We start from the raw sequence: 17,894 nt of genomic DNA, 5'->3' as shown, positions 1-17,894 counted from the left end.
GTTTGTCTCACAGGGTGACTCAGACGTACGACGCCGGCGCCTGCGTGTACTTTTACTTTGCCTTTAACTACAGAGGACTCAGCGATCCAGTGCACGTGTATGAACAAGTGGAGGTACGAGCGGTTTACTGTCCTGTCTTTACACTAGGGCGGAATCTCAGGTTAACTTACAACACGATATGATCTGACACATCATGACTCTACCTACGATACAGGAGCGTGGTCGCAATAATATTACGATACAGCCATTCTGCTAAAATCTATATATTGTAAAACAATCCAATAATGTTGCATCTTGATTTCTGTTAAAAAAAAAAGGAAAAAAAATCCCTAAAAGGGAACGTGCAGGATTAATTTTGAATTATTAAAATTATTGACATTTTTTACTTATTTTCACTGCTATTCAACATTTTCTTCTTCTTCTCCTTGCTGCTGTGGCATAGGGAAGTGTGTTTGGTATCAAGATGTATTTTTATTGAAGTATCGATATTTGGCAGCAGTTATTTAATCCTTAGCACAACAATATTTATTATTATATTTATTGCTGTATCTATATATTTTGTCCCACCTCTAACCAGAGTCATTGCCACAAATGTATTTATTTATTTTTCCTCCCCAGCATGCAGCCAGAGAAGAGATCCTTGCCAACGGAGGGAGTTTGTCACATCACCATGGAGGTACAAGATCGTAAAAATGTTCCGTTTATTTCATGAGTTAGAACACTGCATTCTCACCTGGAAAAAGGTTTTATAGAGTGGCAGATTTTCCCACCATGCTCTTCCATTCCAGCAAGCAGGCGGCCAGTCGTACGAAAAATGATCATGTGGTCAGAAATGTTTCATTGCTTCCTTCACATGTCCAGAATCTGTTCCTCCTCTCCTCAGATGAATCGCTCTGACTCGGCTATTTGTTCATTTCAGCAGTGGCCAAATGAAACGTGAGCAGCGGGGGGGAGGGGGGGGGGGGCAACTCTGGGGGGGGGCCCCATCAGGGCTAACCGAAATGGCTGCCTTATCTATATTGCCATCCGCCTCGCTGTTTTCATACATCACTTCAGGCTATTCATCACTCCTGTCAAAAACAGTATGCAGTGAATCAGCTGCGATATTAAATCACAATTTTTCCTGAAGGCGGGGACGGGTTCAAAATTAAAAGATTGCTAATAAAAAGGAGGCGTCGGAGGCCAGGGTAAATGATGCCGCCGTTATCGGAGGCTGTACACTGACCTCCAAACGGTGGCCCGGCCACCCCGAGCAGCATGGGGAGGTGACAGAGGGGAGGGGATGAGGGGATATTGATGCAGCTACCGCGTGCGAGGCCCACTCTGTAATTGTGATTAATAACAGCGAGGCTTTGCTATCTGGGCGCAGACAGGCTGGTTTGTCTGCCCACAATCAGCGCTTGACAAATGGAGCTAGTTTCTCTGGGTTTTGTGTATCAAACAAAACAGATGTAGTCAAGGATTGGAGGTGGGAGGGCAGCAGAGGAAATATACATTTTTGTGGCCTTGTGTTTACAGCAGGTCGGTGTTGTTGCCGCGTGGGCGTAGGTAAGGGAATCTGGGCGTGTAGAGCTCACAACCTGTTTGTCTTTGAGATGTAATACTCAGCTAATGCCACCATGGTGTCTGTCAAAAAAACATGTAGACAATTTTTAAAAATTAAAGAAGTCAGATTGATCAGCTTTTAAGGCTAAAATTGCAAATATTTGTTGGTTGTTTGATGGTTTTTTTGAAGTCAGACCATCAGAAGAAATGTCCTCTTAAACTAGGTCAACAGTGTTGCAGTGGTTAGGAGTCGTTAAACATCCATCACCCACAGAGTCATCCATCTATCTGCACCAAAGTGTTCAGCCAATACTCAGCCATATCACATGAACACAGGGCCACTAGCTCACTGCGTCTTTCATGTGCTGACCCCCATTTGTCAGAGAAGAACCGAGGAGAGCGGGAGCTGCATGTCGAGGGGTTGAGACTCGGCCTGGTCTCTATTGTCTCTTTTTGTGGGAGGGAAACCCAGGTCGTCCAGCATTTGCGCACAAACTGTGTGGCCTCCCACAACTCAAGTCAAGCGAACTCTGCCAATCATAACACCACACAAACTCATTCCCTTTGGAGATAGAAAAATGACCTCATGTGATGAAGTTCCCAACTTGTGTTTCACTCAGAGCCTCCCCACTCAGGAAAAAAGAAGCTATTTTCTTAAAAAAAAAAAAATCTGTCATTCCTGAAATAACTACCTGCACTTCTTTGCATGTCTCAGCTGCACAGACCGAGTCTGTTGAGATTGATTGCAATAGCAAGCAAAAAGGAGAGCATATGACAAGATAGATGTGTAAATTATCACAGTGATGGAGGCAATGATGCAGTCCCAGCACCTTCTGTTTTCTCTCCATTTCCTGAGAGGAGGGAGGGACGGAGGTGTGGCGAGGAGGGAGGCGAGGAGGGAGGCCTATAGAGGAGGAGGAGGAGGAGGTTGAAGAGAGCAACGGGACTTTCTTAGTTATTGGGCAGCAGCTGATTGGTCCCTCTGTCACCATCTGGAGGTGTGTGTGCTATCAGGGTCCCCTGTGACCCCGCTGTCTGCCCTGTTTTGTCAGGAGACGGGCCTCACCAGCCTCTTTGCAGATCCCCCATCTGGGTTTCCTGGCTGATAACACGGAACACGAAAGGCGCCACACTGCCCTCCCAACATGCCCGATTAGCACTGAAGCCCCCTTTTGCAAGCAATGCAGGAGAGGCGTGTGAAAACTCCCATCATACACCTTTTGTGCTTTCAGGCCTCTGTGTCTAATCTTATGAGCTTACAGGTCTGCTTTTATGAGTTTACTCAGCGAGCAGCATCTGTTCTGAGCTGCTCGGCTCTCAAGTTTATCTTTGTACGTTTTGGAGGATAGATATGGACCGTGACTTCAAAGTGGACATGACCTCCAAAAGTTAACATTTACCTTGCTCTGACACGTTTAAAGTGTGCATCTGTTCACTCACCTCACACTGACTTCTTATGTCAGCTGTTGCCTTTTCTTGTTTTCATTCATAGTTTCTGTGAAAATCCTCCTTTTTAAAGAAAAAAACTCAGAAAATCCCTCATTTAAGAAACCACATAGGGGTTTCTGATTTTTCCTCTCAGTGGACGGTTGATTGATTATTTTCTGTTTTTTTTTACTTGGACTGTGATGCCTTGTGAAGGATTCACTTTTTAGGAAAGAAATGTCTCAAATCCCTTTTAAATAATTATTTTTAAACCACGATGATTGAGGTCTTTTTTTTTTTTTTTACCAAAAATGGGTTTTCTGTGGAAAGTGTTCAATTTGAGATTAAAAAGTAGGCAATACCTCCATCCACTTTACTTGATATTATTCCTCTGAACCCAGTCTATATTTTTGTTTGGATTTGATTCACTGAACACTTGTCATTTATTTCTGTGTTTGTACAGTCTGAAATCTTTATAAAATGATTATCTTAACTGTTGTGATCTTTGGATTACGTACAGATTCTGAGATGACCCTTAGGGTAAAGATTGTGGTTGTTAAGATTTGGTGTAAAGGATTCCATCTTATTATTTTATATAGAGCTGAAACAAGAGACAGGCTGATCCGTGCGGTTTCCTCAGTCCTTCACCAGACCTCTCGCTGGCTCCGCTAAGAACCTGTCGGCTACAGACGCTTCGAGTATGTCGTACAGGACATCTGGTAAAGCAGAAGGCACCCTCACTAGGCTTGATGCCACAGTCCCTCTTACTCCTCAGGTTGAGGATTTGGAGAAGGAGGAGGAGGAGCATCTTAGAGCCAAGGTCCCGCTGACAGAGTACCTTTGTGTGTCACTGCATGGTTTGCTTTGGCACCCTGACAGTGATCAGGCCGGTGTCGGAGGGCACAGATCGTAGTTGGGGGACAGGCTGGCACACAGGAGCCTTGTGGGTCAGCTGGAAGAGTGCGCTCGTGTGCACAATGAGACACAAAACACAGAAGAAGAAAAAAAAAATGCTCTGGAGGGGAGAGAGGGAGGGGCGCAGTGGCTCAAAGAGCAAAGGGAGCCGGGGACGGACCGCTACAGCCGCCAGCCGGCCCCTCCTCTGGGAACACACAGAGCCTAATGAGTTTGATAGTCTGCTGAGCTCCATAAATCATGCCATGCAAAACATTTCTCCTCTCTGAATAAAAGCATTTATCACCCTCTGTTTATTCACTCACTCTCACAAGATTGATTGGCTCCCAGCAGCCCGCTGAGCAATCAGCCATGCCGATTCCTCCATTTCTCCCCCCTCGGTCCTCTTCCTTGGTGTTGACTTATTTATTTTTCTCTCCTCTGTCATTCAGTGGGCAAACTTCGGAAGGAGTGGATGAGAGACACCGTCTCCAGCGTTGGCATGGGGATGCTCAAGTCCGTTAAGGACTATGTGGACCCCCAAAACATCTTCGGCAACAGGAACCTCCTCTAACTCCCTGCTGATGTCCACCTTTAGCTCACCTTTTTTTCTAAAAGCATTGTGTGCATTTTGGGTTAATAGATACTAAAATGTGAATTTAAAATGGACAAACAAATTTTTCATCATAAGTGTCATTCTGTGCCATTTAATGATTCGCCCAAACTTTTTTATTCTTTTGACATTATATTGCACTCAACATGCTGTAACAATCATTCACAGTGAGGCTCGTTTGAGCTCATGATCTCAGCTTGTTTGGAGCTACAGCTACAATGCAATTTAATCTTGATTTTGTCACATTTACATTTGTTTGAACTTTTCCTTAATATCCTTGTCAACAAATTAATCAGTTTGTTTTTACTTTCCTCTCATATGTGTGTCTGTGCGTGTGGCACTTCTTTAGCGGTAAGTTCGAGATGAATGCGCTTTCTAAAGCTCCGTGCCTTTCTAAAGCTTCTTTCTGCCTTCCCCTTCAGCTCACTTTGTATCGAAAAATGGACCCAGACATGAGCGTTTCTGTGTCTCAACTTTCATTTTCACTTCCCTCTTTCCTTTTTTGTACTGACCTTTTGCCATAAGAGACCCTTTTTGGACTACTAAAGCTTCGCTCCACGCCACCAAATTTTAACAAGACACCAGTGGGATTACAAAGAGAGCTCACCCCTAGTGTGTGTAGATTTTTTGTACTGACGGCGTTTACGTTGCATTTTGTTTAAAAAAAAAACAAAAAAAACAGCATAACAGGTGTTCGAGTTTTCTTTTTCTGTTTTTTTGTTGGGGTTTTTTGTCACAACTTTATTCATGGTGGCAGTTTAAAGCTTCTGGATCCCGGTGCTCATATTGTACCAAAGACTCACAACACATCAAGATCATGCAAATACATTTAACTGTGTACACTCATTTTGTAACTTCATGCACATTTGAAATGTATTTTATTATAAGCATATGCAAAGATAACCCTCATGAGATATGTAAGAAAAGTAAAAGTTAGCCATTTGTTACTGTTACATGTGCGTAGTTTTCTGTTGAACATCAGATTTTCATGACACTGTATTGACTTATTTCTGCTCTATACGGTTAGATTCCCCAGGAACCTCTATGGGAAAATGCTTCTCTTTTTTTGTGTATTTGTACTGAATGGATTTTTTTTTTTTTTTAAAGATACTACGTTGTACTCAAATTTCATACCAGACTTGCATTATTTGTCATAGTTCACTATTCATTTTGAGGCTAAGTAAAGCTTTAAGAGAGTTGTTGTATTTAGGAATTTCCCCTCTTCTGATCCAAACTTTTTGTGACCATCAAGTCCTTTTTAATTCACTAATTCCCCAAAATCAAAATCAAAAAGGACTTATTGGGACCCATCATCTGACATTTTGCCTCTGTGTCTAAAGAAGTTCATGTTATGATTTTCAATGTTTTGTTGTTATCCATTTCTCTTAAGAACGTAGTAACATCCAAGTACATTTTGTCAATGCTGTTTGTGCAATAAATTTAACTAAAACATCCAAGTTCTTGATTTCCTTGTTCAGAGAGCAGAAACCTCCTGACCCTCTCATACATCATTTCCAATTCAGCTCCTTCCTCACAGCCTTCATGTTGTCAGACACAGCTCGCAGGGTCAGCAGGAGCAGCCTTTTGTTTGCTATTCCTCTTACCTGTGACCACCAGACCCGTCGCAGTTATTTTGTAGAAATGTACTTCATTGTTTTATTAAAGAATTTTATAGCATTGTGCAATTGCTATAAAATATTGCTATTACTAACAAAAAAAAATTTCCACTGGCCTGCTTAGAGATGTTGCTCAGTTTTGTAAAAGTTGCTCTCAGTGCCAAATAACCTCTGCATAAACAACCCAAGAGCTCCACTTTAACCACTACCCATTATTGTCACCCCATTTTAGCGCCTTGGGATGGACATAGTTGGTCCTGTAGAGAGACGCAAAACAGGAAACCATTATGCTAGTTATAACAGACTATTCTACCAAGTATCCAGAAGTCTTTCCCTCTAAAGGCAAAATCAGTTGCTTCTATTTCGTACAAGTCTTTTCAAAAATGTGCTTTTTTGTCTACTCTGCTGAAACAGGTGTACCAGTTACTTGGTATCAGGAGACTCAGGATCACACCGGATCATCCTTAAACAGATAGGCTAATGTAGTACTTTAACCAGACCAAGTTTGTACACAACACTGGTACAGACTGGAATCAATGGCTGCTCTACCTCTTTGCATGCAGGTAAGTACCACAATCCTCCTCCAGTTTCTTCTCTTTTGTATGGACACAAAGTTTGGGGCCCATTTGCACTGTTAAGAGAGATCTGGGGGGGAGGCTGGGATCCGTTAACGTTTTATTCTGTGTCATCCAGATAAGAGAGCGGCTGGAGAAAATGGACGAGCTGGCCCAATTGCACATGGCGGACGGCCAGCAGCAACAAGTCCTGTTATGACAAGTCAGCCAGGCCGAGAACCTTCGACCCAGGACAGAAACTCCTGGTGTTCCTACCTGGTGATAGAAGTGTGCTGGATGAGCAATACTTAAGTATCTCTAGTGACCTGGTAGACCATGATCTCAGATGGCAAACTGCTTCAGGTAAGATCTATCTGTAATTCAGAAGTTTTCCACCAAAATCCCTGGAACAAATATTGTTGAGCATGACATTGTTGTGAGAGAAGGTGCAAAGATGAGAGGTGTAAAAATTAAGTTACAGGATCCCTGAGGGGATGCTGGCCCCACTGAGGAGGGAGGTCCCTGGGGTTAGAGGTTTTAAAGAGCGAGTGGTGTAACCCAGTTCTACCCATACCAAAGGATGGAGGCATAAGGTTCTGCATTGATTTCAGGTACCCTGATTCATTTCATCATCTTTAAAGTTATATTAAATGGACATCTTTTATATGCCAAGTTCTTATAATTTGGTTTTTAAATTTGGTTTTCTATTTTTAGATCAAATAAAACCCCATCTTTCTTTAAACTTACTCCTGTGTCTCGACAGTGTTGTGAGAATGAATGGCGTCTAGGGGATGCTCATTCTCTAACACACAGTGGACACACAGACTATTATTGTGTCTTCTCTTTCTCACAGACTTAGTAAACAGAAGAAGGAGAGGATGGACTTTTCTAATAACGGGGGTTGGTTGACACTTGCATCTGTGACAATTGATGGTTATACATGTGTCACAATAAACAAAAAATACAAAATGGTTTTCTGGAATATTAAGTGTTTCATCAAACATTTTGATCCCACTAACATTGAAGAGCTACTATAGGACTGTTAACAAGCACGGATGAATACAGACTTTTCCAACTGAGTGTAATATCTAGCCTTATAAAGCAACTGCACTGATAAAACAAGTAAAGTCAACATTTCTTTAAATCTTTATATTTGTATAAATATTTGCTTTGGCTGTTGTATCTGAACTAACATGTCTTGTTGATTTGGTTCAAAGGTTTTCCTGAAGAAGTCTCCCGCAGCCATGCTACTGAAAAAACCCTCTGACTCTGAATGGGACTTCATACATGTCAGTCGGCTCTCTTTTATTGGTTTTCTTATCTTAATGAGCATTGTTTTTGAGTATATATTGTTTATTTCTGACTGATTATGAATATAGTTGGACAGAGCGACACTGGAATAATGCTGCAGAGAGTAACAGTGACAAGCCATACGACAGTCATCTCTCCTCTCCACACACCAGGACTCTAGTAGTTCACACAGGAGTCCCTGGAGTTTTTTTAAAAGGTTTAAATTTGGTTGACTTGTTTGTGTGCTTTACTTTAATCAACACATTTTAAACAAGTTATTTTTAGCAACTGATCTGAGTAATATTAACTCAACTTTTAACAAGGTTAGATGTAATTAATAATAATGTGTGCAATCTGCTGCCTCAATTTTATTGAGTAGTTAATGTGTATCTCTTTTTACAGTGTAGTATAGCCTATATCACAAAAGCAATGTTATGATGGATATCCAGAACACACTTGACTATACAACATATAAGATGTAACACCAGAAGCATCTAGTATTTACAAGTATTTATATGTGGGTGGGCCCGGCCCCCTATGGCCCGCCCATAGAGACGGGTGTGGTGACCACAATGAGCTCAAGGTGATCCAGTACAGAGGATGTTAACTGAGTTGGTGTTTTGCTTCCTGACAGGAAGGATTTTCTTTCTTTTTTGCTACACACAGGCTCATTTGGGAGTCATGTTCACCCACACAGCCGCCTACACACTGCCTGCTGACGTCACCGCCACCTATCAGCAGCAATACAGCTCAGCCTTGGATGCTGAAATGCATTGCAGATATCCCAATCCTCACAGTTTAATACAGAGGATTATGAATAAAATACATCAGATATAAATACGACAAGAAGGGACTTAGGCTTTAACACCAATCCTCATCAATTATTAGAGTTGCAGAGTATCGGTAAAAGATTTATATCCCAGCATCTAACTCCTATTTTCATTACGTTATCTTTCTAACCTGACTAAATCCATATTTCTTTAAATGGCTTCAAGTGTTTCTCAATAAAATGTGCAAACGTCTGCTACATTTCATTGAGATACCTTCTAAGTGTAATTATATATTTGTCCACATGAGGTCAGCACTGCACCGAGCAACAATGTGGAAACGACTTGATGTCATAATAAACTATTAAATCCACTATAAATGGGTTTGCCTCTATATGAAAGTGTACAACTAGTAGCCTTAATAATAATAACAATAATAATAATAATAATAATAAAAATAATAATAATAAGGAACACGATTTCATGTACCTTAAAGTATCAGAACAAAACAGAAGACAGATAGCAGCATATTTTATTCAAACTTGGAACAGAAATATCGCACATTAGCCTTGTCATGCCTTAGCTTTCCTTCAGTTTAGCCTGCCATAAATAAATCTAAGAGTCCATCTTGGAAGAGGGAAGAAGTACAAGGAGCATGTTACATTGCAAAAAAGACGAGTAGAAGTTGGAGATCTAATAGAAAAATAGAACAGCAATATTCATAATTCACCTAACATGATGCAATAGAATTTAAATCATGCATTTCAGATGACGACGTAACGTGTTTACTGAGGAAGTTCAAAATATGAGGTATTTGTTGGCTCACATGTTTGCTACATCCTTAGCAAGTGTTTGGATCTAATACTGCATAAAACATGCAATTCATAATGTCTCTGGTCGACTTCAATTCAGCTCTTGAACTAAAACACAGCAGAGCACACTGATCCATGCCACACAATGTGCAGTCACATTTTAACTTCTATAAACAAAGCTTCAACACAACTCATAAGGCATATCTACCCCACCCCTTCAAATAATACCAATATGATAATAACCAAAAAACAGCCTGTGACAACATGGGCACTTCAGTGGAACAAGTTTTAGTGTTTCTGTTTTGGAGATTTTCAAAGCTGTTGGCGTGACATTTGAGAGCTTTGAGAAAAGCCCCCCTGAATACTTTCAAAATAAAAGTCTGACATTTTTGGAAAGAGTTTTGTGTATTTCTTCTCCATAGTGCACTCTGACAGAATCCTTCACTTCGTCTTGGTAGTTGTAAAACTCCAGTTTAGCTACACAAAAGACTAGACAGAGGTGGGAAGGGCCAGCCAGACTGTGGCAAGTAAATTTATTAATCGTCAGGCTAGCTGTTTCTCCCTATAGGATAAATAATACTTATTCACATTGTGATGAGCTAGGCTGCTAGCTTGCTATATAGAATAGAAATATAACGTAAAATTTTTTATCTCACTTTGGCGAGACAGCAAGAAGGATAGCCTACATTGTATTTCTTAAAATGTCAAACTTATCTTTTTTAAATGTACTTCAGTGAGGCTAAGAAATTATATGGTATCAGAATAACTTCCTCAAGGCACATTGTGTGTTTGTGTTTGTGTGTGTGCGTTTGTTTGTGTTTGTGTTTGTGCTCGTGCGTGAGTTTGTGTGTGTATGAGCAGTGAGACCCTGCATTTATAAAATTGGGCAAATAGATTCCTTTCAGCACTTAATGATAATGCTTTGTGGCTTTCATGGGGTCAAGACCTAACTGCAGTCACTAGTTTTAGAAATATGGCAAAAATATGTAATGGTTCAAAATGGATTTCTACTAGAATCTTGGTGAGATGGTCATGCATTTTTCATTAGCTTCTCAAAACAAGGCACAGGAAAGGAGGGAACGGAGCACTCAATTTGCATTGCAAGCACTGTCACAGGTCCTGATGTTCCTGCACCTCTTTGTCCTTCAGAAACTACACAGCCACATGACACTTCAGAGCTCACATAGTTTTGAAACAGCACTTTGAAATAACTCAAAAGCTTTGTACAGATTTACAAAAAATATTTCTGTTACCCAGGACAAAATGCAGGCAACAAGGAGGTACCAGAGCAAAAACAGATCACAAAAGAGACAAACATTCCTCTCCAAAATACTCCATGCCTTTGTGCTGAAAATGTGTGCAATGCCCAGAATTGTCCGTGTAAGCTCACTGGTTGACTTGTTGACACAGTGGTTTGAGTTTATTTTCTGACGTAGTGTCATCAGCTGATGTGTCACTGCTCCGGGCAAGTTTGCTAAACCCAGCTCTGTCAGCCTTCAGCATGGGAAGACTGAAGGAGGCAGGGAACCCTCAACAATAGCGCCACACTCAAGTCTAAAGCTCATCTCTCGTAGCAAAAGCAAAGAGGAGCAGAGCCCAAGTGCCTCTGCATGCACCGTACTGCCTCTGTTGCAGGCCTGCAGAATAAATAAGCTCATGAGATCAGCTTGCAGATTGCATCAGAAGCTAGCCAACAGGTTTGGATGGTTTGCTATCAGGATCATTGCTACAGCACGGTGTGCTGCCTGTTTTGACCACAGTGCAGCTCCCTAAATCTGTGCTGTCGCCACTGCAAGGGCTCGGCGGTGCAGAGGCACTCTGTCCACGCTGTCTCTTCTTGTTGAGTTCTTCCCAATTGGCCCTGTTTGCTTTGATCATGTCAAGCATCGGCTGAAGTTTGGGATTCAATTTGACGAGGGTCTGGAGAGAGAGATAAAAGGAAAGGGCAATGAGAGAGCAAAAATATATAAGAAATATTAGCATGAAAATAACCGACAGCAAAACAGGCCACAGTTAGTAATATTTTAATATGTGACAGACGAGATTTAGCACACTGTTGTCAGGATTGGATCGTGCACAATGATGCTTTGCGCGACCCATTTAGGATGATAATTAACTGTATTTTGCAAACTAGGGCTGGAAGATACATTCAGAATATTTGAAGGGAAATTTAGTTTGCTTTTGTTGAATTGTATTTAAACTTGTTTTTAGTCATTTATTCGTATATCATTAAAATTTGAAGTCAAGTTTAGTCTGAAAAAATAAGAGATTTTAGTTTAAAGTCATATCGCCCAGTCCTAGCCAAGGCTGCATTTTTTTTTCAGATTTGAAAGTGAGAAAGTCAAACGCATTTGTTAAAGCTCCTTTGAGGAACTGTTGATGTTGCTGTATCCTGTGGTCAAAGAGGGCCGATTTCTCTCTTTTCCTGTCTTGTTTTGTACATTTGTACAGTAAATAGTTTTTCCTGTTACAGAAATAAAAAGCTTAAAGAAAGAATGCAACATAAATTAGGAAAACAGAGCAAAAGAAAGATTGTACATCATTAAAAGACAGAAAAGAATGTAAAAGTACTCGATAAAGTAAGAACTATTAAAAACTATTAAGAAAGGAAGAATTTGTTGCAGTAAGGCAGAAAGTAAATTTCTAATGGAAAGCCTGAGTGAATAATAAAGTTTTAAGGCCTGATTTAAAGGAGCTGAGTGTGCCAGCGGTCCTCAGGTGTTCAGGGAGTTTGTTCCACAGGTGAAGAGCGGAGTAACTAAAAGCTGCTTCTGACTCTGAGAACACTGAGTAAACCTCTTCCTGAGGACCTGAGCGGTCTGGATGTTTCATATTCTACAGGTAGATGTATTTAGGGCCAAGACCATTCAATGTTTTATAGACCAGTAAAATTTTGAACACGGCCCAGAAGTCGGCGACCTTGGTGTTGTAAAAAGATGAGAAATTGCCCCACTAAAAAGGTTGCTAATAAGTTGAGGGTCATATGGCCTCAAGCTTTCTTCAGAACTACATTTTATTCACTTTGTAATTTATACAGTAAGTAGGGAATATCTTCAGGGGATGCAATATGGAAACAGGCAGAACTTTAGTTAGTCCACCTGGAAAACAAAGACAATGGATGGTTTCCGTGCTGCTTTTTTTTACACAAATTGTGCAGCTTCCTGTATGAAAGAAACATTTATGCTTTCATGCAGCAAATAAAATACTTTCTATCAAGATATTTACAGTATATGGTCATCGAGGAGTAATAACATCAGCACAGGGTCTTTAGTGTAAAGATGATTGTGAACAAGTTTTTCATACTATTTTTTTGTACGTAATGTTATGTTTAACTCTGTCACTTCAATTTAATAACACACAGCAGGCATGAAATGTAATCTGAGTGTTATTACAACACAAGCAACGTCAGTCAGTGCTAATGAACAGCCTGAAGTCTTCCTATGTGCTGAAAGTAGCACATTGTTCTTTAAAAACACCTTCAGGACAAAAAACACATAAAACAATACAAAGAGAACCCCCTTCCTCAATCACAGCAACATACAGTAGCTTTATAGTTAAAGGCAATTATGTGGCTGCACTATAAAGATTAGAAGCACATGTATGACTGAGATAAGTCTCGTTTAGTCATTTCTCTGGAAGTGCTTGTGTGGTCAAAGCTGTCATCCAGCAATTTCATAAATCACCTGAGAGAGGGGGAGACTGTGTTCCACGTCTTTTGGATTTCCAGAGAAGAATGTAATTAGTTATTGTTTCGTTCATTAGCCTTGTTTCATATGGAAATATAACGTGTGGGCATGGGTCCCACATACAATGAAACATTCATTCATTCACACTCACTCAAATATATGAATAGGCAGGCGTTATGAAACTGAATTAAATCAAAAGTTTGGAAAGGAAGTAGTCCCCAACACTCAGGATCGTGATTTGAATGAAAGAAAGGAAAAATAATTCTGTGAAATTAAATCAAAGGTGCCAATTAACAGGGTTTTATATGCCGATGGGCAAATTGGAGCTGCATTTGCATCCAGAGATGTCACTGACTTCCTCTTACCAACAATTAAAACATGTGTGGGTGGTCGCCCGGAACAAAGGGCGTCATAATGTGGCCGAGTTCAGACATCAAGATAATTTTCTTTGTCATTAAAAAAACCCCCACACAAACAAAAACATCTGCCCACATTTGTGCATTAGAAATAAATCACACGTACGTCCTGAGAGGTTTTTAAAAGCTGTGCATACATTCATAATATTGTAATTATTGTGTGTGGCTGATAACGATGCTGTACCTGCAATGCAGAAATGTGTTACAGCAAGACATGGGTTTCCATCTTATGCGATTTTGGATTTAAGTCCATATTTGATTATCACATCTGAACTGTTTAGTTATTATTCTAGCTTTGTCATTTATGTTTATATTTGGTGTAAGGTAGTTGACTTTTAATAATCATTTCATATGTCCTCTTTTTGTTTTTTTGTTTTTTTTTAATTAAAGGCCAAACAGCTGCTTGGCCGCCAGATATTGCTGCTTTCTTGTCAATGTTTTCAAGTTGAATAAGACAGTATTTCATAGACCCAACAATCATTGCAGATGTACTGATAATTAAAACAATTCTTCATAACAGACTTTAAATATGTCGGTGCTTATGATGATGAAGATGTTTAATCACTGAAAGCATCAGCACATTGTGATGTGCATGTGACCCACAACAATCTGCAGGCTAAAAGAGGAGACTGTTCCTCTTCCTCCACATGTATCCACTGTGGGTCACTGGACTGGGTTTGCGCAGCATCGTTATTCCTCTGAGGTAAACTCCGAAGCAGAGGAAGAGAGACACTGTCATGTGGCAGGGTGTAGAGATGAAAGGTTACATAATGGGGGATTAATATTCCACAAAGAAGCGAGCCACCAGGAGAAGGAGATCAGCGAGATCAAGAAGGAAAGATCTCCCGCCCACTGACAAAAACATTGCCGCCTTTGAGCTCCCTCCGTTCTCCCCCCTTTGCAAATTTAATTGGCAGCATGATCGTGAGCTCCATATCTGCATTCTTCAAACATCGGCCTTTATATACGGCTGTGTGGAGACAAATCCCCCACGCAGTCTACACACAGACACACACACACCACTTTGAAGTTTTTTTTATCAAGACTACACAGACAATAACAATGGTGAATACAGCGATGGGCAGAGATTAGCCTGCTCTAACTTTGGTCACTGATCCTGCGATAACGCGATAGATGTGAAGATGATCCATTTGTTTTTTATTCATGAAGACTGAGAGCTATGTGTTTAATATTAAGTAAAAGGAGGGCGTGGATGAATTAACTATTTGAATCTCTGAACTCTTCTACAATTTGTTTGCTTTCATAGATTCACCTCCAACACACCTCATCTCTTAACAGGCCTGATCTGCTCAGTAAGCCAGCCTGCGTCTTTCTCCCACACAGCTGCTGCTGGAGGCGGTGATGGGTAGGGGGCTTGTGAGTCTCTCTTGACGTCATACAGAAACACGCAAGCACATAATATACTGTACCATGCATTACTCGGTCGCTGTATAGATTTCCATTAAGTCCCTGAACGATAACCAATAGCTCTAACAGAGAACCTTACATTTGGTCAGACGGAGTCGAGAAATAAAATCAGCTCTTTTTTTTAAATCCGTTTTAGCGGAAGATTCTCAGAAGAAGAGTGGTACAGTCAAGAGTCAGACCTTGCTTATTTCATTACAGTGCAGCAAAGCTTAGAGTACACTGTCTGACTGAGGGGATTTAACCCCGACTAACATCACAGCTCTTTGCACACACTACACTCCTTCGTGTCTTTACAACGAGCAAACTCATTCTGCTCCTCTCAAAAGAAGAGGATGCAACCTTGAAGTTGTTTCAGAGCTGTCAGTGCAAAGAGAATCTCTTTAAGAGGGAAATCTGTATCTATAGCGAAAGCTTCATTGCTGGCGTCAGTGCAGGAAACAATAGAAGAGGAAGGATAGCAACTACTGATGTCAGAGATGGATGTGTGACAAATAGGACACAAAGAAGGTCAGCGAGTGAAGACGCTTGCAGCTGTACCTCATAGAGGGGCGCGCAAATTCCGTCAATCCATTCTAGTTGCAGCCCGGGCAACTCATCCTTCCTGTTTCGATCAAAGATGGCCTGAAACACAAAAGGTTAGAGTTTATTTTCACTAATATAATGTTCACACCTGAGAACTTAGCAAGCATATAGCTCCTGGAATATTTGAACAGTATTGTTTCAATACTTTGACTAAGGTAAAGAATCTGTATACTTCCTCCATCTCAACCAAAGTGCTGCTGTTAACGCTTTGGTTAATTTTTTATTTTTTTTAAAAACTCTTCCGCTGCTCTCAAAACAATTCACTTCATGTAGCTACATTTTCTGTTCAGCCTCACTCTCCTGCAGCCTGAACTAAAGAGGCTCAGTGAGGCTGTGCTTCAGAGATAGTTACTGGGCTACAACTTAGAAGTTAATATTTAATTTCCAAACACCCACACACGGAGCGGTAAAGGTTTGACATAAGCTGCAACCCTGAGGCTTCTGCATTAGTTATATCAGAGGGGAAGGCAATGTGGCCTGGCTCGATTAGTCCACGGCCATTAATTGCGCACGGAAAGCTGCTGGTCCCCCCCCCCTTTAAGAACTTGCAACACAGTCGAGCCTTCAAAGCTCCTCAATCAAACACACAGAGCTCCTCCGTTGTGCTGCTGTGGTTTGAAGGACGGCAGAAAAAGCTTATGAATTCAAGTGTTTCTCTCCCTGCCATTGTTCTGATGCTATTTTTACAACTATGAAAAAATAAAGGTAATTAACAATCAAAGCTAGAATAACTGCCAACATTTATTGTGTGTTTGCAGTTGACTGAGTAGAGAGGTCAGTGTTTGCTTTGAATCCTGTGTAGGAGGATTTCATTTTCTCATTTTTTAAGAATGGTTGGTACACAGTCTACAGTTTGCTCTTGGCTCTGTGCAGTGAGGCAGCGGAGCGGTCACGCTGACAATTCACTTTTCTCGCACTACGAGACACGAGCGCTCATGTTTCCTACACAGTCAGTATGTTTTCGGAGACTGCAGAGAAAATCTATCTTCAGCATCATCAGCTCACGGAGGTCACCGAGGTGAAACAAACTGCACAAAAGTACAAAAAGCAGAGGTGCTTGGATATACTCACTGACGGTGTGAGCTTCAGCTCCGATCTCTCTCTGTCGCCCTGCTCAAAGAACTCGCTGGTCACCAACTCAGCCACCTGAAATGAGGGAGAAGCTTAACCTCGGGTTGCAGCTAATGATCATTTTATTGATTGAAGGCCTTTTATTTTTTCCAATGACTTAATCAATTGTTTGGTTTATATGTTGTAAGGAATCTCTGGGAAAAAGCTTGACACAGCACAGCCCTAGGTGAAGAAAATGTACAGATTTTCTGACCAACACAGACAAACCTGAGGATATTCACTTTCTGAAGGGTAACAGAAAATGTTTGTTATTTTTGATTGAGGAAAAAAGACCCAATAATGGAAACAGATAATTTTCTATAACTCTACTATTTTTCATTTACTGTAGCATTATTACATTTCAGACAGTTAACCCTGTGTTTCTCACCCTGCGTGAAATGTCCCAGGGCTTTGTGACAGCCCCAAGATCACATGCTGTCATCATCATGGATCTGTAAGAAGTCATACAAACTTTTATTGGGGGTGCCTTTTTAAATCTTCATAATCAGCTTTATTGGCCAAATATGCATACTCACAGAAGGAATTTCAAAATAATTTGAAGACTTTGCACAAAATAATCTTTGTCGAAATGAAGTTCAATGACACAAAGCTGCCATATTTTTACCTGCACATGTCTCTATGACCCTTTACGTTCCAGTTGTACTCTCCATTGCTGACCAGCTCAAAAAAGATGTTTCTGTTCCTGCAGAGAAACAAGTGCATGCAGGCGTAAGTCAAATGAAATCCACAAGGGGGCGGTGTTACATAAAAGAAGCTTGCAAATCGATTGTAAGTGGTCCACAGAAACAGATTAGTTGTAATGTAGCTGCAATCCTCTGTGGACGTCTCTCTGTCAGGAGATTTAGCGGCTTCATAAGAAGTGTGGTTTTGAGCAGAACAGAACATACTCAAAGTAAAGCGTAAGATCTGTGGCCAGAATGGACTGTTTCAACAGCTGCATGAGGTCACTGTACTCTGTGGACGAGAGGTTGGAGAAGATATTGTGACCCTGTGGAGACAAACACAGAGAAATGACATTATCAATCTGTGAACATGTCCTTTTTGAAACCACACACACACACACACACACACTCATATATACGTTAATAGAATATTTAGATTGTCATAAAAGTTAAAAGTAACAGACACATTAGCT

The 17,894-nt window shown here is 40.7% G+C and overlaps 2 protein-coding genes across 2 annotated transcripts in view; one reads left to right on the top strand and one right to left on the bottom strand.

Moving 5' to 3' along the window:
* The window catches only part of agps (alkylglycerone phosphate synthase), a 29,002-nt gene extending 23,068 nt beyond the window's left edge, over positions 1-5,934 (top strand). The window contains exons 18-20 of the mRNA XM_079356943.1: positions 14-113; positions 619-676; positions 4,317-5,934. Of these exons, the coding sequence (XP_079213069.1) occupies positions 14-113; positions 619-676; positions 4,317-4,438 (280 nt within the window). The 3' untranslated portion in view covers positions 4,439-5,934. The remainder of the gene's footprint in view (positions 1-13; positions 114-618; positions 677-4,316) is intronic.
* Positions 5,935-8,867: 2,933 nt separating this feature from the next.
* pde11a (phosphodiesterase 11a) overlaps positions 8,868-17,894 on the bottom strand; it is a 33,269-nt gene continuing 24,242 nt past the window's right edge. The window contains exons 15-20 of the mRNA XM_079357720.1: positions 17,647-17,747; positions 17,364-17,441; positions 17,127-17,190; positions 16,700-16,774; positions 15,584-15,667; positions 8,868-11,436 (exon numbers count right to left, since the gene is read on the bottom strand). Coding sequence (XP_079213846.1) covers positions 11,203-11,436; positions 15,584-15,667; positions 16,700-16,774; positions 17,127-17,190; positions 17,364-17,441; positions 17,647-17,747 — 636 coding nt within the window. The 3' untranslated portion in view covers positions 8,868-11,202. The remainder of the gene's footprint in view (positions 11,437-15,583; positions 15,668-16,699; positions 16,775-17,126; positions 17,191-17,363; positions 17,442-17,646; positions 17,748-17,894) is intronic.

The sequence above is a fragment of the Symphodus melops genome (assembly GCF_947650265.1).
Source record: "Symphodus melops genome assembly, chromosome: 12".
Classification (NCBI taxonomy): Eukaryota; Metazoa; Chordata; class Actinopteri; order Labriformes; family Labridae; genus Symphodus; species Symphodus melops.
Note: the sequence above shows the minus strand (reverse complement) of the source record. Positions and strands in the feature narration are given on the sequence as shown.